This window comes from Onthophagus taurus, chromosome 6, assembly GCF_036711975.1.
Source record: "Onthophagus taurus isolate NC chromosome 6, IU_Otau_3.0, whole genome shotgun sequence".
NCBI classification, from domain to species: Eukaryota; Metazoa; Arthropoda; class Insecta; order Coleoptera; family Scarabaeidae; genus Onthophagus; species Onthophagus taurus.
This window is the reverse complement of record NC_091971.1, coordinates 27,886,551-27,912,182: the sequence shown is the minus strand read 5'-3', so window position 1 is coordinate 27,912,182 and position 25,632 is coordinate 27,886,551. Positions and strand designations below refer to the sequence as shown.

The 25,632-nt window shown below is 35.1% G+C and overlaps 1 protein-coding gene across 1 annotated transcript; it reads left to right on the top strand.

Annotated features, from left to right (window-relative positions):
• Positions 1 to 9,303, top strand: LOC111417424 (uncharacterized). Its single transcript, XM_023049695.2, has 4 exons — positions 1 to 5,617; positions 5,681 to 5,802; positions 5,932 to 6,047; positions 8,356 to 9,303. Exons 1-4 carry the CDS (start codon positions 5,472 to 5,474, stop codon positions 8,773 to 8,775), a joined length of 804 nt encoding a protein of 267 aa, XP_022905463.2. The 5' UTR covers positions 1 to 5,471; the 3' UTR covers positions 8,776 to 9,303.
• The last annotated feature ends 16,329 nt before the right edge of the window (positions 9,304 to 25,632 follow it).

Here is a 25,632-nt window from a genome sequence, read left to right as displayed (position 1 = left end):
GAACGCGATGTGGACATGTGTTGTTTTTAAGGAAACGCATAAACTTTACCGCTTCATAAAACATGCTTCTGTGCTGTTTTTGATTGATATGGTTAATGTTATACCTAGACACGGCTACAAACCACAAGATGGCGCAATTATCTAAAAACGTCATTTATGGACATGTGTCGTTTTTGAAATAAACCCTTCAATTGTTAAAAAATTAAAATTGAAGGGTTTCTTTCAAAAACAGCACTTGTCAAAAAACCGAAATTTTCAGGAGAACCAAAAAATGTATTATCTTCTTCAGCATGCAATAGTTTGAAAATACAATTTTAGCACTAGTTAGAGCAGTAGATAACTGTTGGTTATGGTTATGTTCAGTTTATCGAAAATTGTTACAGACTCCATTTTTGATTTTGGGCATTGACATGTGTTGTTTTTCGAAGAAAATCATAAAAAAGTTCGACAAATAATTATGGTTTTATTAATCAAATCAGGTAATACATTCTAATTTAAACTTAAAAAACATTGTAAAACACTTAGTACTATTTGTTTTGATACAAACTATTGAGACGCAGTAGTTGCTTTAATCCTCACAGGCACTGCTATTGTCTTCTTCGTCAACGTCTCCCAGGTTTCCATCGGTTACTGCGTTGGAGTCTAGCGACTCATAGAATGTACGGTATTCTTCCTTACTTAGCACTCCACAAAGGGTTTGGAGATCTTGTAATTTTAAAGGATTAATCGGAATAAGATGTTGGTACATGTGAATAAGCTCTAGTTCATTAGTTAAACAAGTCCTATTTCTTATTATTGATTGTCTCCATGCTCCGGCATAACTATCTCTTACTTCTAAAAATTTATGCTGCGACTGAATGCGATACATTCGCAAGGACTTGAGTTGAACTGGCGGTCTTGGATTCTTTATAAAAAACTTATCGGTTGAGAGTTTCATATTAAAAATGTCTTTCTGTAACACTTTTACCAGATTAAATGGCGATGGCTTCTTACGAGCAGTTTCAATAATGGTATTCCATTGTGCTGGTATTTCGGCAGTTTCTACTGCTTTTCTTTTAGATATCACAGAAAAATCTTGATCGTTTGGAAGAAACGAGTGTCCCCGGATAGGAAAGATGTAAGTAATGCTATCAAACAACTTGAGGCAGTGAACTAACATGTACATGAAGTGCATCATGACGTAATTTTTATTCTGCCCTGGGCATCCGTCACTCATAACAACCAGGGTTTGTGAAGTAATATCAACGACTTTTGAGAAATAATGAAATAACTTCGATGTAACTTCATTTTGACCCTTTCTAGCAATACATTCGTTATAGACGTACATTGATGCACTATCATCTGCTAGATTGTGGATTCCAAAAACGTAGTACCACAGCTGACGGCATCGAAATGCTAAATTGTCCCTTAAATTGTCCCTTTTGTATGAGGAAGGGGGAGATTTTGCATATAGTCAAAACATACAACCATGGCTTCTCCTGCCTTAGCTTTTGCTTTCCATTTCTTTTTGAGATCATAAAAAGCCTTAGCTTTTCACAAATGAAGTTCCTTTTGTGCTTTTAAAGTGGCTTTTATTTTTTCATCATTTTCTGCTGCAGATAGCTTTTGAATGAAGGAATCGCAAATTGTGCATGTGTCAGTCCTCGGCAAGCCAAATTTGATGTTAAATTTCGAATGAAAAATTGACCAATAGACTTTATAAGAGACTTGAATCTTATAGTCTTCTAAGAAAAGTCTGTACATATGCCGAACACTTAACGCTTCGGGTAAGTAATAACGATTGGGATTATGCCTTAGTGAATAATGAGACTGTCTAGGTTTGAAGGACCTGATGTGATCGTTTATTAAGTTTTCAACTTCAGTAGGTATTGCATTAGGTCTACTTTTATGTAAGCCCCTTTTATCCACTGGTGATTTTAAACATTCACATAGACTTGATTGTAGTCGCCTAAGTTGGGCAGGGGTTATGCCGTGTAGGCTAAGAAACGCTTTTTTGCATACTGAAACTTCTTTGCAACTATTATTTGCATCAGGTTGCTTCGTACGCACCTTATAGGTATAGTGAGCTGCATGTTCATGATCAGCTGCAGTGTTGTCTTCATCGGAATCGGAGTATTGCACAAGTACTTGCTTTTGTGGTTTTCTAGATCTTCTTTGTTTGATTGGCACCACATGAATGAGGCCACATAAATGAGAATCTTGCAAATTTTTTGTTGGTATTTTATAAAAATTCTCAAAAATAATTTCCCGTTCTACTGCAGATAACACACTGAAGCATTTAAATCGAACGCATCTACAACAAAAAATGTGAGGTTAAGAAAATAAGAAGAATATTATTATCTTAAAACTAACCTGCAGTCCTCGCCTATTTGTCTATTTGAAATGAATTTGCCTTTGTGGTTCACATGTGCAACACCCTTAACCTTCTTGTCACGAATAACATCGCTTTTTTTCGGTTTTTTAGCTCGTTTTAATAGGATAGCATTTGCCGCTGCTTCCATTTTGACGTTTGAGAGTTTGCCCAATTTCCGGCAAGAACAGCATATATCACTGACAAGTGCTGTTTTTGCGGAACGGTGTATATTTTAAACGTACGAATAACCCTGACAGGAGTTGTTTTTGCCAGAAACAATTTTTGTACTGCTAGATATAACGTAAATGAAGCCAGTGCTGCCGCTATCGAAAAAATGAAATTTCATGACAAGTGTTGTTTTTAAAACAAAGTGCAAATAATGAGCCATATGTATTAATACTTCATTTTACCTTTAAATATGTTCTTGTTTTGGAGAAATGTCTGTACATCCCATAATTCATGCTTTTGTGTATGCGTGCCTTGCAGACTTTCTTCAGTTTCCTGATGTAATCCTCCTTACGCCTAACCATGGACATTAATTGCCTTTTTCTTGGTGAAATGTCAGTACGGCATAATCCCTCGACACTTTTAAATAAGGATTTTCTTACACGAGGAGTATGGTCATTTTGTTTATCATCTGCACAGACTAGTGAAGACTGTGTTGGAGGTGGGGTAGCCTCGTTGGTAGCTGACTTAACTGGTAGTAGGTCTGCATCAATATTTCCAGGTGAATAGTCTTGTTCAAAATCTGCATAGGCTGCTGAAGGTTGTGTAGGAGGTAGGGTAGCCTCGGGGGTAGCTGACTTAACTGGTACTACTTCACCTTCAATATTTACAGGTAATAATAATCCTGTAAATTTGATGCTACTTTATTATTCTTTACTATATTGTATTGTTGATTGTGTCGTAATTAAGGTTAATACACACAAATTATTCGTTTTTTTGACTGAATATGGTAACCCTATTAATACGCCATACATACATAAAAATAAAGATTTGAAGATTTACGTATAATTTCATCATTAGTGCGTGCTGTTACAACGTCTAAAATTTCTTCATTTATCATGAGACTCCAGGCTTCTTCATATGTCTTTACAAGTCTACCTGCGTCCTTAGGTCCAGGAAGATGTAACACTATATTATGCTGTTTTGGGCGGCCTTGCCTACTCGGTATAGAGGACCATTTATGACCATTTTTTCCACGTAGACTTGCAATATTTCTAAATCGTTTATTACTGTTATTATCACCTTGTTGCCTTTCCTGTTCTTCTTCTGTAGTTTCATATTCCAATTCTTCCTGAACACTCTGTTCACTATCGCTTTCAGAAAGCTCTTGTACATAATCTTCATCACTATGGATATCGGCTCGGCAAGTCTACGATTTCACAATTAGTCGAGCAAGTTTGTGCGGTAGCCTGGGATAAATTGAAGGGAATATATATGCCAGAGATGACAAGAGAAATGTGGGAACATGTGGCTAAAGATTTTGAGAAGTGAAACATGTTAGATTAGTACAACCACCGCACACGGGCTCAATTTCGTCAGTGTTTTTTCTTCAATTGAAGCATTAATTTCAATGTTAATAACAGAACTACGAATACAAATTGTAATTGCAAACAACAAATTTAAGACAGCCAGAATAAAAAATACTACAAAGTGACTAAAATTAAAAGTATTACAGCGAAAACGAGCAGTACACAGAATTAATGATAAAATGTTATACTTATAAAATAATTATTGTTTTTAAACTAACAATTGATCGTTAGACGATTACAAATATGTCAAAATTGACGTTGACATTTCTAACCGGAAGTTGACCATAACTTCATTAATATTGAAGATAAATATGTCGAATTTGTACTCATTTTAAAGGATTTTTTTATGAAGTTGACAAACATGTCAAAATTAAAAGTTGGAAGTTCGAACTTTTTGGTTCTTTGAGATAAATGCGTCAAGTTTGGACTCACTTTAAAGGTTATTTTATGAAGAAACGAATATAATAATATTCGACCGTTTCTAGTTCTCGTTCTAGTTTTAGTTCAATAAAAATTTACAACATAGTAATATCTTATGCTAACTAGCGCTACCTACCACTGCCACTAGAACTATCTCTAAGCCGAATGATTCTAGTTCTAGATCTTGTGTTAGTTCTAGTGATAGTGCAAAACTAGAATTAACACTAGACCTAGAACTAGAAATATTCGGGTTTAGCCGTGCGTCTTCAGACTTTTCTAATTTCTTGTCTAAGACGTCCGGCTAAACCTAAAACTTTCTAGTTCTAGGTCTAGTGTTAGTTCTAGTTAATCCTTAAAATTTTTTTTTTATTTAATCCGCTTACCTTGCCCATAATTTCATCCATTTGCCCATTTTGAATTAAATACAACCTTTAAATCCAATTAATTATGTGTTTTTCATTAAAGAAACTTAAATTCAACGTCAATTTTGACAAGCAACTGCAATATTTGGATCTTAATCACATTGGTAACCGAGTCAAGTTGGATAACCTTAAAATAATAAAATTTTATTCCGACTTTTTTATCAATTTTAACCTAATTTTTATTAGTTTTAAGGCAATTCGAATTCTTCACGATTATCTCGCATTCATAACAAATTCGTTAATTGTAATTAATTTAAATCGATTCTAATTAAGAGAAATAAATTAAAAATATCTTTTTTTGATTTAATTCACTTACCTTGTTTATAATTCCCTAGATAAACCAACTTTGAGTTAAATACAGCCTTTTAAACCAATTAAATAAGACGTTTTCCTTAAAAAAACTTAAATTCAATTTCAATTTTGACAAGCATCTGCAATATTTGGATCTGAATCACCATGGTAATTGGTAACCGAGTCAAGTGGGATAACCTTAAGCTGGATTTACACCTGCAAGAAAAATCGCGATAGTATTCGCGCAAGTGCTGTATTGTAGTGTAAACAGATAGATGCAATTTTTCCTGACAGTTGGATGCGAGTTGACCTGCGAGCTCTTACGCGAGCCAGTGTCACAGATTGTTGCTACAGTAAGAGTAAGTAATTTATTTACATTTGACATCACCGAATGCAATTTCAACTCAAGCAAGTAGTTAGTTCCAAGACAGCGTCAGTCTGTTTTTAACCATGCCACAATCCAGACGTGCTAAAACTGCTGCTGCACTTCTTGTAGCGGAATATTGGTTTCGAAAAGAAGAACGAAAAAGGAAAAAGAGGAAGATCTGGATTAGAGAATGGATTGAGAGAAGAAACGAGTTAGGAGCATTTAAAAGGTTAGTTAATGAGTAAAGAATGGAAGATTCGCAACAGTTTAGGAATTTTATTCGGATGTCTAGTACAGAGCTGGAAGATCTGCTGTTTATTGTTGGGCCGAAGATCCAAAAACAAGATACCGTTTTGAGGGGATCAATATCAGCAAGCGAGAGGTTGATGGTTACTCTACGCTTCCTTGCTACTGGTAAGTTACGAGATTTTATATTAGTATTTTCTTAATAAAGATTTGTGAATTTTTATAAGCTTTAGAAACAAAATTATTTTCCTTCTGTAAAAGATATTTACCTTTACTCAAACTAAATGTTTTTTGTAGGTGATTCATATAATTCTTTGATGTATCTATTCAGAATCCCAGCTTGTACCATAAGTATAGTCGTACCAGAAGTCTGTAAAGCAATATTTGATACCCTCAAAGAATCTTTGCTGAAGGTAAGTTTATTACTATTGTACTTGCTTCTAAATTGTGTGAAAACATTGCTGTTCAACATTATTAACTTCTATTACAAAATAAGGGTTTGTATTTGTAACACGATGACATTACATTGATCGGAGTCAAACATGCGGAGACAGTCATACTTGTGAGAATATGTAATATATAATAAATAAAACACGGGTTTAAAAACGTAATATCAATGATGGTTATATTTTAAATAGAAACATTTAAATAAAAAGAACGTTCTTTTTGTTGAATCAAAAATATAAGTTGATTGTTCACATTTAAAAAATTTAAGTATAATGACAGAGTTGGACAGATCTTTAATTGTAGTTAGCGAACATCGTCGATTGTTGTTCAGGTTGTTCGTGTGTAACTAGGAATCCTTGTGTAGACATCGGTTGCATGTTATGGTACTGCAGTGCAAAGGAAGAATGTTCACTTGAGCTAGTAGACGGGGACAGCAGCGGCGTTTGATGAGAACAATTGGTATTATACATCCCTCCGGGCTTGTAAATTTCACCCATTGCTTCAGCTTCTCCAATATTTGTAATTGCTTCCATAACAATTTTCTTAAAAATCCGTTTGTTGGCAGGGTTTTTCATTTGTCTCATCTCTGAGGCACAAAATCACCAAAGATTTGTTCCTCGTCGTTAGCTTGATTAAGTTGGCTCATTGCCTGTTGAACGTAGAATGGCATTTCTTGAGAAGGTTTGACTTTTTTTTTCTTCGTTTGAGGATTTCGAAGCGCTTCCTGCTCTGCTTGTACTTGTTCAACTACAGATGTAGAAGAATGATTAATGGCCTCGTCGTCCCATTCGTTTCATTCATAATTTCCGTGTTTCCCTTCTTTTGTTTCACTGTCTGAAAAGAAAATTGCCTTTAAAATATGTGCGTTCAAAAATAAACTGTACACAATTATTTTGAGCCATACGTATTTAAATGTGATACGTATTTTTGTGTATACTACAACCAAGATAATATGGCATCTGAGGATACTCATGAAAGATTCACCGCTATTATTCACTCCGTAAAAAATGACTACCATTTTGTTTTAGAAAACTCATTCATAAGGTATATATTATAAGGTAGTCGTGGACAAATAAAATATTAACAGAAATGACAGCTTTCTTATATTGAGGTTATGTCTGAAATGAGGTTATGTCTATCAAGTTTATTTTTTTTTGATTTTTTTTTCAAAATTAAATAGTTGTAGATACAGTATAGTATTCAACTTGCGTATAATGGATGTTACCTACTCAGATTACAACACTCGCTCGCTTCGCTTGCGCGTGTTGCAACTTCTTCTTCGTGGGTAACAGCCACCATCATACGCTTGTTGAATAATATACTATTATTATATTGATTTTTGATTTTATTATATTAAAATGGTTTGCGATATATTTCAATATATAGTTTATACAGGATGTCCCGCAACGATTGTACAATACTGCATCAGCGTATTCTCTGATCGAAAACAGACAAGAAAAGTCTAATAAACATAGGTCCGAAAATGGACCAATTTCGAGATATTCAAAGTTTTAGTTTCATAAGCTGACTATTGTAAACTAAATCGATCAAACTAAATCTTTGAATATCTCGAAAATGGTCCATTTTCGGACCTATGTTTATTAGGCTTTTTTGTTTATTTTTGATCATAGAACACGCTGATGCAGTTTTGTACAATCGTTGCGGGACACTCTGTATATAACTTACTATCAATATATAATTTTCATTTCATTTGAGGTTCGACTTATCGTTCCACCGTATTACCAAAGTAATACAGTAATTATTAGTAATTATTTTCATTTACTACAGGAATTGTGTAAAGTAAATGGATTGCTTATACTTATTTATTTTCTTAATTTTTGTTTGTGATTCAGTCAATTTGGTCATAAATCACATCACCCCGCTTGCCTGTTCGGAACTTTTACAACACTAGCTTTGTTCCAATCAGCGGTTTGACTCGTCGTGGCCTCGTCAAATGCAATCGCACAGTCAAGTAATGCATTGAAATCCGCTGAAATGTGACGACATTACTTGACATGTGCGATTGCATTTGACGAGTAACGGACGAGTCCGACCGCTTGTTGGAACAAACCTACTACAGAGCAGGTAAAACCTGGATTGAATGCCTCGTGAACGTAGGTCGTTTCTAGTACAATTTTATGCCTCTACGAGCGGCTCTTTTCGCATTATATCTGAACAGAACTGTACATGTGTGGCTATGATTGTATGTAGAGGCTTTTACGTTATTAAACTTGAAGAAATATTGTACATTCATAATTTTTCTTATTATTCCAGATACCAGATAGGAAAGAAGAACAGTTAAAAATTGCTGAAGGTTTTGATTCAAAATGGGACTTTCCTAATTGTATTGGCGCTCTCGATGGCAAACATGTAGTTATGCAAGCGCCCCCAAATAGTGGAAGCTTATACTTTAATTACAAAGGATCTCTTAGCATTGTGTTGCTTGCACTCATTGATAGCAACTATAAATTCACTTACATTGATGTTGGTTGTGGTGGAAGAATTTCGGATGGAGGTGTGTTTAACAATTGTTCCCTGAAAGAAGGCATAGTTGCTAAGGCTTTAGATATACCGGATCGTTCTCCACTGAAAGGAAGGCAGCTGCCCATGCCGTATGTAATCGTTGCTGACGATGCATTTGCATTGAGCGACTACTTAATGAAACCTTATCCATTCAAAAATCTCCCTATGTAGCAACGTGTATACAACTACCGACTATCTCGATGCAGACGAGTTGTTAAAAATGTGTTTGGGTTAACTGCTAATAGATTTCGAGTCCTACGAAAGCCAATTCTTTTGCATCCAGAAAAAGTTAAGGCTGTAGTTTTGGCAATATGTACGCTGCATAATTATCTAATTCAATGTAAGGAGTCTTCTAACAGATATGCTCCTCCAGGAATATTTGATACCGAAGATACGGAAACTGGCAATGTAATTGATGGATACTGGCGTTCAGAAGAGGGTATGCCCAACAAAAGTTTACTTGCCCTACAAGCAACAAGAAGTAGAAATCGCCCAAAGCCTGCAGAACAAGTTCGTGTAGAATTTACCGAATATTTCTCAACTCATGCAGGAAAGGTTCACTGGCAGTACAGGCATATTTAAAAAAGGAAACCACACAACAGGAGCTGTTATGAGTCGTGCAGTGTTGTTGTTATCAATGTAATGTTATGCACTTATAAAACTGTAATTTCTCTTAATAAATCTTGATTATCACTCATAGATATATAGCCCTATTTATTTGACGAAGATTTTGAAATTAAACTATAGATCATACTCGAGATAAATGGTAGTTAGTAAGTTATATTTTTAAATGAAGGAATTTTCTTGGTTTCATTTGCCAGCATGTTTTTTTAACTATAACTCTATAACATCTTAAATGGCCGTTTTCGTTAGGATAATATAAAACAACATGAATAGTCTACTTACCGGTACAATGGTACTAGTTGTGGTGGATGACTTCACTTGAATAAACTTCAGTGCACTGAAGTAGGACCAATTCGAAACATACACTTCATCAGTCGCCTGTCCCGATGTTTTCTTCTGCAGCTTCTTTAATTCTGAATGATATTGACTTCTTAAATTATGCAGTTTTCGCTGCACTTCAGAGACATCTACTTTCAGCTCATTGCTTATGTCTCGTAGAACTTCGTGTTTTCTTACTCTGTTTCTATAATCTTTTGACCCAATGTTCCACAAAATTTCATTTTCTTCATACAGAGTTATTAGCTTTTTGGTGTCCAGATCAGTCCATTTTTTGGCGTTACCTGAGGTGACTTGGGTAAGGATAGAGTCCATCGAGTTATCTTCAGCCATGACACACTACACAGCACGATACGAGTTAATAGAAGATTAATATTTGAACCTCAATCTTGCTTTTTATTAAAATATAAATCGGTACCGGTTTCAGGGTTATAACCCCATCTTCTGCCGAAAGCTATTTTGCTTAATAGCTTTAGGGGTTATAACCCTGAAACCGGTACCGATTTATATTTTAATAAAAAATTGAGGATCAAATATTAATCTTTTATTAATTATTTTCCTTGCAACATGGATAATTAGCAATCCACGATACGAGTTATTAAGAATTATACAAACACTGCACACGCTAACTTGCTCTAAACTGTCGAGAAATATCTCCCAATGTTTGATCGGGTGACAGTGCGAGTGCGAGCGCGAACACCACCTGTGTTTCTTGTTTAGACCTGCAAGTTCATGTGTCAGACACTTCTGTAGCCGGCTCGCGACAGCAGTCGCGACACTGCTCGCAGCTCTGTTTACACTCGCAAGCGTAAACCCAGCATAATAATAATAAAATTATAACCGTTAATATTTCGCTTTATATTTTAATAACACTGTAGACGTAGAAAACATAGAAATGTCAATTCTTCCAATGAAGTCACTGCAAGGCCTTTGCGGGGCAATACGTTCATAACAACAGCGTTCATATGGAGTTGGATAACCTTATACATACTTATACCGTATGTACATACTCAACGGACCTTGCTAACGACAACCAGAGATTGACGACTGGTTGTCGGGGCCGACGGCTTAACGTCCCCTCCGAAGGCCGGGGGGGCGACTAAAATCGACATTTTCATTAATTATTCTACTTCTGTGATTGCAAGACCTACTGTAACTACTAAAGATTCGGATAGATAAAATAATCGTTTAGTATCGTCAGAAAGTTCTGATTATTTATTTTTATCTGGTTTCACTTGTAGCGCCTCTGCAGCTCAGACAAATATTATATCGACGCCTCCAGCGAAGACTATGGTAACTAATTTTTTACACTATTGAGATAATTCAAAGGAAACATTTACAGCCGTGGTAAAAATATAACTTTTTTAAATCGGATATTATTATTTTATTTAAATTAACTAACATATTCTGTTAACAATAATAATAAATATAATAAATTATTTCATGACTACATCTATTTGAAATCCTTGTGTTTATTCAGTCTTCACTCTCCATTTCATCGACTTCAGCAATCATGTTCGTCTTTGAATACAGACTTTTATAAAAAGCTTGATACATATTAGGTATTTTCCCTTTATCACAAAGCCATAATAATCCTTTCAATTTCTTGTCGTCTATCGGTAGTAGTTTGTCGTATAATTTTGAAGGAAACTGGTTAATGGAGGACCGTCCTCTAGATTTTCGACCATTTTGCTTGATGTCACTGCTCTTTAAATCACCATCAAATTCATACTTGAATTGTATAGTGTATGGTTTTTTATAACAAAAACCTAATTTCCCTTATTTGGCTCACTTTGAATGGGTGTTTGTTATTGTCAGTTTTCCAATTTTCAGTTTCGGTACGTATTTTAAAATTATAAAAATCATCCTGGCACATCTCCGTAACGTCGTAAACCTTTCCAGTTGTTTTGGCCATTCTTATTAAGGTGACCCACTGTTCGGGCACATATACGACTGATTGCCGTTTCTTGGCGTTCTCAATAACAGCGTGCATGCTGTCACCTTCATTTTGAGTGTGCCCCTTCTCTAGAAATCTGTGCGTAATGTCAATTTGAAAATGTACGGCAGCAAAAGCAAACATTGAGAATATAAAGCGATTTCTATTTTGTCCACCGCAGTTGTCTGAATAAAATATCACGTTTTTTACTCCTTTTCTAGTGACGTAGTTTAAAAATTTCCAGAGGCAACTGGCAACTTCATTAGCACCCCTTTTTGCTATCTGTTCGTGCCACACATAGCAGTAACCCTCTTTGTTTCCTAGGTCGTAAACTGTAAAATTGTATGTTGACAACTTGCTCTTGTAATAAAAATCGCTGACATTCGATTGTGGAGTAGCTAAAACTTTTTGGAGATCAAAACAAGCGACGCATACACTCTTATCGTTTACTGCAAGATCTTTGTCGGAACTCTTCAAATCCCTAGCTACAGCTTTATTCTTTAAATGAAACTCATATTTTTCACGAAGTTTTTCTTTTTCCGCTTCCGGTGCCAAATTAAAAACCGAGCAAATATATCACACTGGTCTTTCTTGGGCTGAAAGAAACCAATATTAAATTCCTCATTGAAAATGTCTCTATACTGACGAGAAATAGCTGGTATGGTAATATTGTTTAAGTTACAATATTCAGTGTATAATCGATACATTTTTTGGATGCTCAATCCTTCCTCAAAGTACATTTTCGTGGAGTCTTTTCGAATATAATGAGAAGGTACTACGGGAAACAATTTAATGTGAATTCTGACAGTCTCTGTAATTTCTGGTTTTAGTCTATGAGGTCGTGTACTATGTTTCCCACGCTTGTCCTCTTCTAAGGTTCTACCTTCTTTTAATTTGCTTAATGCTGTAGTTACCCAAGATTCTGAAATATTTAGAGTTCGCAAAAAAAAAAAATCTTGCAAACACGTTGTTCTTTACTGCGAATGTTGAAATAATATTCCCGAGAGAAACTTCTCCGAGACTGCGAATTGACAGTAAGAGTAACTTGTTTTTTGGCTACCTGTCTTACATGACGAGCTACAAAATCCCATTTTCTTGTATGATTTTGTAATTGCCAAAATTCATTGAAAATGAGCTTTCTGTCTTCCTCGTTGATTTTAGTAGTGCATTTTAACCTGCAGGTGTCTTTACAAGGTTCACCTAGCTGTCTTGCTTTTACTTTCACCCCTTTTCGGTTTTCGTGTTCAAGTCCGACATTGAGAAGGGTTTTTGATTTATTATCTATCCACTCATTAACGTTTCTGGCTCGCTTTGTACCTACTTTTTGTATGTTGGTTTTTTTTCTTTTATTCTTTTTAATGGCTGGTTGTTCTGCATTTTCAGTTTCTTCGGCTGACTTTTCATTTATGTTTTCGTCTTGTGGCGGTATATAATCTGGATCTATATCGGAACCGGCATCAAAAGGATCCTCTTGATCGTTTTCAACTTCAACGTTTTTTTCGGTATTCGAGCACATTATTGTGCAACAATAGTATTTTCACCTAATCTCAACCAACCTTAAAATGACGCCGTAAACTAACGTAATTATAACTATCCACTGTTCACGAATTGAATTGATTGAAAGTTTGAATTAAAAATTAATTTAAAAATTTTTAAATTGGTTCATAACCTCAAAACGAAGTGTCAGTTTACTATGAAACCATAAAAAAACATAAGAAAACAAAAAAACTAAAAACCACTTTACGAGTTAAATGTCGTAAAGGTTTGAGTTTGAGATCTTTCCCGTTTCAATGACGACGAAAACTGTAGTAACTCAAGATACGATAGTATTCCGTGGATGATGCATACAAATCGGAGATACTATTAAATTCAATAGCAAAATTTTGGCTGCAGCATGTTCATCTCATAAGATACGACTTTCTTCGCCGAAAAAGATTATCTGAATAGAGTGTTTGGTGCACGTAACTCAAAACATGAAAAATTTGAGTTACTATAGTCTTCGTTGGAGGCGTCGATATATATTTTTCCTACCAATTAAGAAGCTGCCGGGGTTAACGGAGTCGTATCGTTGGGATCGGTGGATAATGGGGTTAATGGCCGGGAATGAAGGATGGCCTCAATCTGAACAAGCAATGTGTAAACATTTTCGTACGTAAACGAGGCATTGCCGGCAACTCGATGTAAATGAAATTTTACTAACTTCACACCGACTTCCCATAATCCGGCAAAGTGTGGCGAGTTAGGGGGAATAAACGACCAGCTAACAGAAGTGTTTTCAATCAGAGTTTTGAGTTCGCTAGAGTTATGAATTAAAGAACTGACTTAGCTCCTGTACCACCCACGAAATTAGTTCCGTTATCAGAGAACATTCGATTCGGTTTCCCACGCCTAGCTGAAAATCGCCGAAGAGCAGCAATAAAACAGTCTTTACTATGTTCTTTCACTAATTCCAGGTGTATTACGTCGTAATTACAGCCAAATTACGACCCCCAATCAACCCAAACCGATCGCGAATGCAAACCAACAAATGTTGCGGACCAACGTGTAATAGTTGTCCGTGCTTCATCTCAAATAGTAACCTTGCGAAGGCATGTTTACAAGAAATCACCATAGGAAATTTCTTATCGAGCTTGAGTTGAGGTTTTTGTTTTGGTATTGACTTGCTGGCAACAGTAGCCATTGGTTCGTCTTCATCCGATGTAGAATCACCTTGTGTTACAAATTGTCGACCCACAGGCTGACGAGAGTCAAAGTCAGGGTCTCGAATAGAATCATCGCTGTCGAAAGCCTAATCATCATCAGCATCTATTTGAGATAAGGTTCTTTTCTGTGTAATGCTAGTGGTGCTACTGGATGGTGTAGATTGTGAAGATCGATCTGGAATATCATCAGCATCAGAGTCTCCTCTAAGATCAGAATCGGCTGCCTGGTCATCGGTGATTTCATTTAGCCATGCAAACTGCTCTGTTGGGGTCAATTTGCTAAATTCTTTCAAATTCACTCTTTTTCTATAACTCATTGTCCTCTGGAAATAATGTTATAAACCTGTAAGTAATGTTTTGAAATACAGATCAATGAAAATATAACAACGTTGGTTATGTACGTTATGTCATTATGAAAATGTGGTTATGTCGGCTGTTACAACAAATATTATCCCGGCACAACTATAAACGGGAATTTTAACTATTACACCATGATTTGGGCATATTATTGTACGTACTTACCAATTTTCGCTTTATTTCTTCACATAAGCGTTTGTCGACCTATGTTTATATTAAGTTTTTGTGCTTATTTTAAAAGATCTATCTGTCGTGGTCACATGGCGAAATCCGTCAGTTCCCAAAAATCCTAGGCAGTTCATGAAGCGTCGGCATTTTGTGTAAATGTTAAGGATTTCGTTTTCTGACGAGGCTGTTCATGAAACGCCCGATCATATTCGGCAAATCGCGTACTCCATCTCGGTACACAATCTGCTGCAATAAAGGTATCGAAGGTTCACGAAACGACCAGCACAAAATAATAGATAGTCTCTACCACATCTATATCAGGTAACCACTTCTTGGAAGTTGACGCCATATCTTCTGCCTGACGTTTCTGGCCTTCATAACATTTTTCCCGTTGTAACTGTATTAGTTGTTCTGTAGTGCATAAATTGCACAATTTGTCATCAGTAGCACATGATATATGTATGAGAACTTTACATTTTTCACATATCTGACATGGGTCAATAACTGCACTCTGACACACCGGACAAATTACTACATCGTCTTTTGTCGCCATCTGTAGCTCAACAATTCCACAGTCCATATTATCACTTGATATGGAATCTACGTTTTGGATCTTTTCGTTAGTATCCAGTTCATTCTGCTCTAGTTCGATACCTAGCTCTTTCGTTGCTTCTGTGATCGGTTCTTCATACCGCTGTTCGTGTTCTTCTTCTCTAAAAACTCCCATTTCTTTCTCCTGATTTTCTAGCTCTTCTGTAGTTATATTTGAAAGAATGGTGGGCGGAAGATTTGTTGACTTCAGGCCAAATTTGGGGTCATGACCAAAAACTGCCTTATAAGGTGTCTGGCCTATCACTCTGTGCAACACATTATTTTTCTGCCATTGCGTAAAATAACACCCAACTGACCACCTGGTAGATTTATTATCACTCATCCACGACCGTAAGATGTTCTCGACATCTTGATTTGAACGCTCAACGCTGCCCTGGCTTTGAGGATGGCGAGGTCTTCAGTGAACAATTAATAACTGTGGCCACAAGATTTTCAACTCTTCTACTATCTTGTTCGCAAATTCACGCCCATTGTCGCTTTGCAAAATCAATGGCGCGCCAAATTGGAGAAAAATCTTCAAAAGCTCTTCCGCAACGTTTACAGCGTGTTTTGAATGTAAAGGCCTCAGACATACGTACTTGGTGGAATGGTCTTGATAGTTCAATAGCCATTTATACTCACCTCAGGGTATAGATTGAAAATCGATTAAATCTACTTGACCTCTGGTCATAAAATCTTTAGAAGTAAGGGCTCATTCACAATGAACATAAACATAATACGTAGAACGTAATACGTAATTCGTAATTATTAATTTTACGTACGATGTTCACACAGAACGTAACGTAAATGTCTATTGCGTCTGCGCAGTGCGTTCTTGTGTATATTTTGACACATAGTACATATATCGTGTGTGTTGTTAAATACAAAGTGTATTATTTTTAAATAATGAACTTAGAAATAATGTCTGTATTGTTATTGTCGCTACTGTGGAAAAGACGGAAGAGACAAAATCAATCAAAAACAAATACATATACAAATTGTCGTTGGTGGGTTCGTCCTATTAATCGAAACCGTGAAGAAAGCGGAGAATATCGAAGATTAGTATTGGAAATGAAAATGCATGATGAGGAATGGTTTTTTATGTACACAAGGATGACCCCTGAATTATTTGAAGAACTATTAACATTACTTGGTCCCAGTTTATTAAAGGAGAGTGTACGAAAGCCTTTGTCACCCCCTCAGCGCCTGGCAATAACTCTAAGGTAGTGAAATTATAATACATACATAGGTAAAAGACATTACTTTACATATTGTTGTAGGTATCTTGCAACGGGAGACTCTTAATTTTCAATAGCCAGTGGATATCGAATAGGAAAATCTACAGTGTGTACTATAGTTCGAGAAGTGACACAAATTATTTCGGAAAAATTGTCACCCATTTATTTACCAGCTCCAACAAAAGAAAAATTAAAAGATGTATCAAGTAATTTTTTAAAAATATGGAATATGCCTAATTGTGTTGGAAGTATATTGACGGAAAGCACATAAAAATATTCGCACCGCCAAACAGTGGTTCCCTATTTCACAATTATAAAAATTATTTTATCATAATTTTACTAGGAGTATGCGATGCCAATTATAATTTCTTATATGTTGATATTGGAGGTTTTGGATCAATAAGCGACGGGGGTACTTTTAGTAGCTCAACATTTGGCCAAAGCATAATAAACGGCACAATTCCTTTCCCTCAAGAGAGTGAACTTCCCAATAGTAATATATTTATGAAGAATTATTTTGTAGGGGATGCAGCTTTTCCATTGCTACAGAATTTAATGCGACCATATCCTGGAAAATTTCTTAATATATTAAAAGGTGTTTTTAATTATCGATTGTCGCGTGCTAGACGTGTCATAGAAAATACATTCGGAATATTTGTTGCTAGATGGCGAATTTTTCATCGTTCAATTTGTGCAGCACCTGATACAGTGGATAATACGATTAAAGCCACAGTTTGCCTTCACAATTTTATAAGGAGTACTAAAAAGGCTTGTGATCGTTATACACCGACAAATTTTGTGGACACTGACGATACTCGGCAAATGGCGAGAAGAGGTTGAAGGGTGTGTATTAGATAGTTGTCAACGACTTGGAAGCAACAACGCATCTATTGTTGCATATGAACAACGTGACAAATTAGCCAAATACTTTTTAACTCCTGCTGGATACAAAAAAGGGCAAATTGAATATGTGAAACGCAAGTAAGAGAGAAATGACATTTGTATCTTTTTGTTATCTTTAAAATAAATAAAGCAAACTGCTACATATTTTTAAAATAATTTTTATTTTCGTTTATTCGTACAACACTTGCAATATTTTTTGTTTTTTTATTGCTCTAATGTTATCATCTTCAATTGCGTCTAATTCCGCTGCAATTAATTGCCCAAACCTTTCTCCCAATGTGGATTTTTTATTTGCCATTGCAGCTAATGTTTTCAATATTTTGTTATTCACATCATTGTTTGCCACTTTTTGATGAAGATGATGGGGTTAAATTCATTCGCCGGACTTTAGTTGGTTTCGGTGATGGCAACTCTTCAGTTGGTCCTGTAAAATTAAATATACAGTTAAAAAAGAGATTAGTTGACAACATAATATATTATTTATGTAACATAAAATACCTTCAATTACCATTTCCTCTCCCTCTTGACTGAATTCTGAGTCTATTGACACTGCCAATGGTAATTCTGGCGAATCACTGCTGACACTGACTTTTCTCACCATGTTGGTAATAGTTTTTCTATGGAAATACATCGTAGATATATATAATTAACTTGAAAAATAAATTTTTTGATTGTTTTCTTACCTTCTTTCTTGTACGTGTACATCTAAAAAATGCATATCTTCGTAGAAGGGCCACTTATAGAAATCTTTTGAACCACTTCCACTGGGAACGTTTTTAATTTTCTTCCTTACTCTTGTATATTTGTCTTTCAAACTTGTCCAAACTTTTAAACAGTTGTCAGCTACATATAAAAATAATATTTAAAACATTTTAATTACTCTATATAATTGCTTTACGTGTTGAGGAATGTGTCGTTGCTATTTCTAACCAAGCATTTTCTTTCATAATGGTATCCTTATAATTTTTTGATTTCTTATTGTAAAGAAAATCATACATTTTCACTAAGTTAATTAATATTTCTATGTCTAGTTCTACGTTTTCAATCACCAATTTTAGACGCCAAGCACCACAATTTTAATTTTAAAAAAGATACAGCTAGAAAGATAAAGATATTTGTTTTTTTATAGAAAGATAATATTGGAAAATACGAGTTTATACACTCCAAATACACACAGCTACATATTAAATACCTACATCGTATACATACCTTTTTTAAATATATTTTATTTCTCATACACTTTTACAACTCTTACAAACAACTAAATAATACAAGCAACAAGTAACTGAATTTTGAGGTTAGCTTGGTTCAGTTCTCCGCGTTTTGTTACTGCCAATTTTAACGTTAAAAATGTCCCCATAATTAACACCAATTTCCCCTATTCCTCGACGTAATCTAAACGTAAAGTTGAAATTAGTTCAACTTTACGTATGCGTTACGGGCGCCCGTAATTTATACGTAAACGTAATTCTTACGTTTGCTTATTGTGAACGTATCAATATAAAACACTGTAATTTATCTTTTAACGAATTACGTATTACGTTCTACGTGTTATGTTTATGTTCATTGTGAATGAGCCCTAATCGGTTTTAGAACAATTTTTGATACAATTTTATTCTTTTTGGTTTGACAATATTTACATGCCTTCAAGAAGATTTCTACGCAAGGCCTCGAAATAAAATATTTTTGTTGAACTATATTGATCATTTTATCTCTGGACCCATGGTCACAACTAATATGAATATCTAATAACCTTTCAAATAGTTCTTCTTCTGGGATGACATAAATTAAAGGATCGTTTTTTTCCTTAACTTTTTTTATGACATGTTGTTGATCGCAACATACATACATTTGCAGTAAATAATACTCTCTTCTGCTTTTCTTGCTATTCTTTTGTTTTGCTTGAGTAATTTCCAGCGCCATCTATTAATTCTCTATTTTATAACCTCAAAACAACAAAAACATCAATACTTATTTCTTTTACTTGATCGACCGTGAACGGGCGCTTATTAGGTTTTTCTTTGTAGTAACGACTGTAGTGTTCTTTAAACAGCTCCTCATCACTACTTCCAGAATGATTTTCCATGCTTGCTAATTTAGTTAGTGCTGGTCGTTTCGTGAACCAGCGATTCTGCCTTTGTTGCGGCAGATTGTGTACCGAAATGGAGTACGCGATTTGCCGAATATGATCGGGCGTTTCATGAACAGCCTTGTCAGAAAACGAAATCCTTAACATTTACACAAAATGCCGACGCTTCATGAACTGCCTAGGATTTTCGGGCACTGACGGATTTCGCCATGTGACCACGACGTATCGACTGTTAAAGTCCTGCTACAAAAACCTGAAACACTCTGTATATTTTCAACAAATTTTAGTTTTCGCTAGGTGAATGTTATATTGAAAAATGATATTTAAGGTAAATTGATCGCAAGATATTTTGGCGTATCCGACGTTTTGGTAGAATATACCAGAGGTGTTTGATGTCTCTGTTGTTTTGAAACTTGTAGAATTGACGAGTATTATAGTGGAGAAGAAGACGGGTAGAAAGGATGATAAGCAGGTTTTAGTTGTCCTCATCTGGAATGAAGTTTCAACATATTAGTATGGTTGTGACTTCTTTATTAGGTTTTATTAGTACTCTTATGGTATTGTTGTTATTTACGTGTTTTATTCTGAACGGACCTTTGTAGTTTGGGGTTAATTTTTTACTAAGGCCTGGTTTAATATTTTTGGTTAACATATAGACGAGGTCATCGACTTTAAATGTTATGTTCCTTGTATTCTTGTCATAATACTTTTTTTGATATTTCCTTAGATTGCAATAAATTCTGACGAGTGATTTTGTGTGTTGTTTAATTTGAATTTTAAATTAGAATAATAGTCGTCATAACAGTAGCGGAATTCTGGACACAACTACTTAAAGCATGAAACAACTACTTTTAATTAACCTTTAGGAACAAAAAATTAAAGGTAAATGGAATTTGAATTTAAAAATCACAATTTTTGAACTGTACTTTCCTTAAATCTATTTCTCCTTTCTGGAGACTCTTTGTCAATAATGACAACAGTGCTTTTAATTGCTTCTTAAAATTCTAAAAATCTTCGTAGCATATAAGATGTGGAATTCCACCTTGTTGCAAAATCTAGAAATATTTTTAGTGGCACTTCAATCCCAGATTTTATTTGAAATTTATGTAATTTATCATTAGCAATATTGCTTTTTCTCAAATGTTTTACAATCTCTCTTACTTTGTTAATAGTTTCCTATATTTCGACATTTTTTAAAGCGTCTTTTACTATTAGATTGAGTGTATGTGCCATACAACCGAAATGTTTCCAACCGGCTAATTGTATGGCGTTTGTAATATTCGAAGCATTATCGGAAACGGCAAATATAACTTTTATGGCAAATGTTCCATTCGTCATCTGTAATTTTTTTTTAAACTGCTGCCAAATTGGCGCAAGTCAAACGCAGAACAATTTAATAATAAGGACATTAATTTGTATTGATCATCTAAAAAAATGTGCGATAACAACAATAAAATTCTCTGTATTAGAGAATCTAGAGGTCCATGTATCTGTTGTTATACAGAACGTTTTTTCTGAATTCAGTAATGTTTTTATTATAGGTTTGTTTTGGCATCAGTACAAAATAGTTGGAAATTGTTCTGCGCATGCGCACTAGGTTTTGCGCGTTCTGACAGCACAAATTTTAGATGTCCGTTTACTAATTGGTCGTTCTAGCAGTAAGAAATTGTAGTCGGTAATAGTTTACAAACTGTCCGAACAATTCGTGGATTGTTTGAAAACTTGTAACGCCGAAAATTCCAAACAAGACACAAATTGATAGGATCGGGCTTCGGTAACTCAGTGAAGAAGGGAGGGTTCTGATCTAAATAAGGGCGCCACGAACTTAAACCGAAACCTACCAATACAAACCTTTGACCCAGTAAGTCCGAATCCAATGTCAAAGGAAAAGGAACAAGTACTAACATACACAAAAAAAGTAATGTTGAGATAGTAGATTCAAATAACTATATTGAAATGTGTTCAAAAATTGACTAACTTTGTTAATCAAAATAATTATATTAATAATATAACTAGTATTATACCAATAATGTTCTTTAATAATGAGAAGTAAGGATATGAAATTAATCTCCAAAAACCTTATCGCTTTTGACTCGAGAAACCAAAAATAAAATACAAATAATAAAATCCTGAAATAAAGTAAAATTAGTACACAATAAATTATCATCAGCTGATGTAAATATAATTGTGGGACACCCAAAATAAGTGTCAAAAAAAGTAAACAAGCCCGTAACGTCCAAGCGATAAGTTAACAAAATTAAAAGAAAAATATCTATCTTAATAAATTTTAAATCGGTGATAATAACAAAAAAAAATATATATATATATCGAGTTGAAGACTCTTAATCAAAAAGTATTAATTAATTAATCATTAAATCAAAAACACGAAGAATTAAATCTTTCTCTTATAGTTACTAATCCTGAATTGCGCCAAGACCGCCAAGACGCGTCCGACGTCCAAAAAGGTTATGTTTGGTTATGTTTTACTTGCGTAGACCCTTTGCGCAGCTTCCTATCCCTCTCTCTTTCTTCGGAAGGAACCGGACGTAGAAAACGGAAATTAAGATGGCTGCTCTCAGGAAATGTAAACCACGAGGTCGAAACCTCCACGAAGACGATGGTTGGTTGACGTAAGATTGGATTCGATGCTTTACAACGGAAAACCTCTTGCTCGAAGATATATATATATATATATATAAATATATATATATTAGTAAAAGTTTATAATAAGACGCAAAAATAAAAAGCCTAAAGGGAAAACAAAAATTAAAATCCGAAATATGAATGAACAAAAACCCATAACCCAAAAATAAACAATGCAAAACCCCAATTATGAAAATAACAGAGCGTTTTACCTGACGATCTATAACGGCTTCACGTGATGGGTGAAATAAACCACGAATAAATCCGGAAAAAACTATCCGATGAAACACTCCAACAGGTGCCAAAATAAATGAGTATAGGAGCCAATCCGGAAAATCCGCAAACGAAGATCTTGCCAAAACACCAATGCAAAACTCTTCTAAGACACTCTTATCTCAAAAACGTGGTATCAGCCCATTTAAAAATCAGACGCCTCCTCAATCGAACCCAAAGACACAACGGTTCGAAGACGACTGGTTAAACCGCTTGTAACCACGAAAACAATATCTAAACGGAAATAAATCCCCCCACCCCAATCAATCATAACATAATAAAAATCACTAACAATGCATCGAATCTTACGTCAAACCAACCATAGATGGTGTTAAATTATGAAAATAATAAAATTACGAAAAATGAAAATAAAAACCGCTACAAACTGACAGTTTGTGACATGCGCAAAAGGTTGTTTTTGTAATACTACTTAACCTTTTCTCTTAATTGTCAAACTACAATTCTACAACTCTGACGATGAGTTGGAATTGCTAATGAGCAACCAAAAAAGATTTAAAAACAAACATTATTTTGAAGAAACAGTTTCCACGTATAGCAAAGAGATCTTCTTTGAGCATTTCCGAGTGAGTACGAAGGTTCTCGGGCAATTAACTGGACGATTCAAAAGATCTTCGCAATATAACGAACAACACACTGGTGGAAATGGGAAGTTGACTGCACGCAAGCAGTGTGCAATTTATTTATGGTTTGCAGGACACCAAACCGCCTCATTCCGTGACGTAGCGGACCGGTTCGACATATCCATAAGTTGCTTATATACGGTTATTCGAAGAGTTACATACTTTCTAAGCAACTTATCAAGCGAAATAATTAAATGGCCTGATGAACAAGAAAAAAGAGCAATTGAAATGGCTTTCCAGGTGCAATTGGGGCGATTGATGGTATAGTAGAAACCACGAGAGCTGGCAGTGACAGATCGCTTAAAAATGGTATGAATCAAGATATGGACGTACGACTTAGATTATTTCACTATATACATTTAAATGTAGGTTATGTTAGTAATGGAGGTTATATGTCAAACATTGTCAAAGATATTATTTAATGATTTTCCTTTCAAAGAAAACATTTTCGGTTTGTGAAAACATTAACAGATTCATGACAACGCTGACAAGACGTTTCGATTTGAGGTTATAATTATAGAGTTACATCCCTTAGAAGAACAGACGTACTTTTTCGACGTGGCCATTTGAATTGTACAGCAGACATATTAAACTAATGCTATCTCTTTCTAACACACATTACTCTCTAGCGGTTTGTGAACTACGTATGGCATTTTAAGAGCGGAAAACGATGATTTACTGCCAGCTCTCGTGGCGTCTACTATAGTCACATCAAGATAGATAAACCTGACCATGATCCTTATTCATATATGAATAGAAAATCTTTCTATTCGATACAAGTATGACCGTTAGTTATTTGTAGCTCTGTATTTGGGAAAAATTAAAGAACCCTCAATATCCTTAAAAATCGATGATTTTTTTAACCGATGTGAAATTGCCTGAAAAACACGTTAAAAATAAAAATGATTGTCGGAAAAGTGTCAAAGTGACCGAAAAATGACTTTAAAATTTCGACGTGACGTCACGTTTTGTGACGTCACGAAGTTTACTTACGCCGTATTTTTCACAATAGTACTATTAACACTGGTCCAAGACAATGTTTTTTCCGCATACACGCACACAACACGAATGAAGTAAGTAAAAATTAAATCATTTTGTCAAATTTAATGACAGAATTAACAACTTGTTAGAATTATAACGCATATTTTCGGGCGAAATACCCTTGTTACTTCGGTTTTCGACGAACAACGACTAAAACGTCCTTATTTACCATCTATGTACCTGCTCGTGTGGATCTGTTTCTTTTACAACCCTCCCCTATCCCGAACCCAACCCGACATTTAAGAATCTCAATCTCAAATTCTAATTCCTATATAAATTAACTTAACTCAAAATCTAATTTCTACACAAAATTCGAAAATAAATCAGTTATTAGGTGGATCCGAATGTAACTTTTTTTTTTCAACAAGACCATATCAATATTTGACCCACACCCTTTTCCATATCTAATCCGACATTTGGGAAATTCTCACTAGTTTAATCGTAAATTAACCTAATTTAACATCTAATTTCTACACAAAATTCTGAAATAAATCAGTATATTAGGTGGATCCGAATGTAACGTTTTTTTTCAATAAGACCATACCAATATTTGACCCACACCGTTCTCCATGTCTAATCCGACATTTGGGAAATTCTCACTGGTTTAAACGTAAATTAACCTAATTTCTACACAAAATTCTGAAATAAATCAGTATATTAGGTGGATCCGAATGTAACGTGTTTTTTCAACAAGACCATACCAATATTTGACCCACCCCCTACTAAAAAATCGTTTCTATCAATAAACTTTAATATTTTGTACCTATTCTGTTCTTAGCGTTACCCAGGTTGCACTACGAGGAAGTGAACAGAGACGCAACCCAAAAATTAAGTATATACGTGTAAAACAAAATTTGTCCAATTCAAATATGTATCAGTATTTGAAATTGCCAAATGATTAATTTAATGATCGTCATTGTCGGACGAATAGTCATCACCAACTTCCTCCGGATCACGTTGATCTGTTGGCTTGGTGGGGTTGTACATTAAAGCTGCCATCCTATAAAATTCCTCGGTCTTATCAACCCCTTTTGCAGCACACTATTTCTGAAACATATACCTCGCAAGATTTCCTGGCAGGTGGGCCTTTGTCCGACCAAAGGACGACATGCTACCCTTCGCATGTCGCTACGATGACTCGATTGCGTTGGTATGCACTCCAGATTGCGGATCTACAAAATTTATCGAGTGGTTAACCTTTAAGTGTACGTACCCTTCTCTCTCCAAACGTCATACGACTTCCAATAATCCGAAAATAATGGTAGTCCCTGGACGAATCCATTTTCGAATAATTTGTAGAAGAGTGTCCGCCGTTCTGTTTTCTACGACCTCCATAAATACACGCCCTGTGCCACGTTCGTATCCACCAAACACCCATTGCCCTTCGAACACCATTGCCGTTTTATCAATCTTGTAGTCAGGATTTTCTTTTCTTTTTTTAACGTATCTTTCCAGTGTGGACTGGGGAACGTGAAATTGGTTTGAA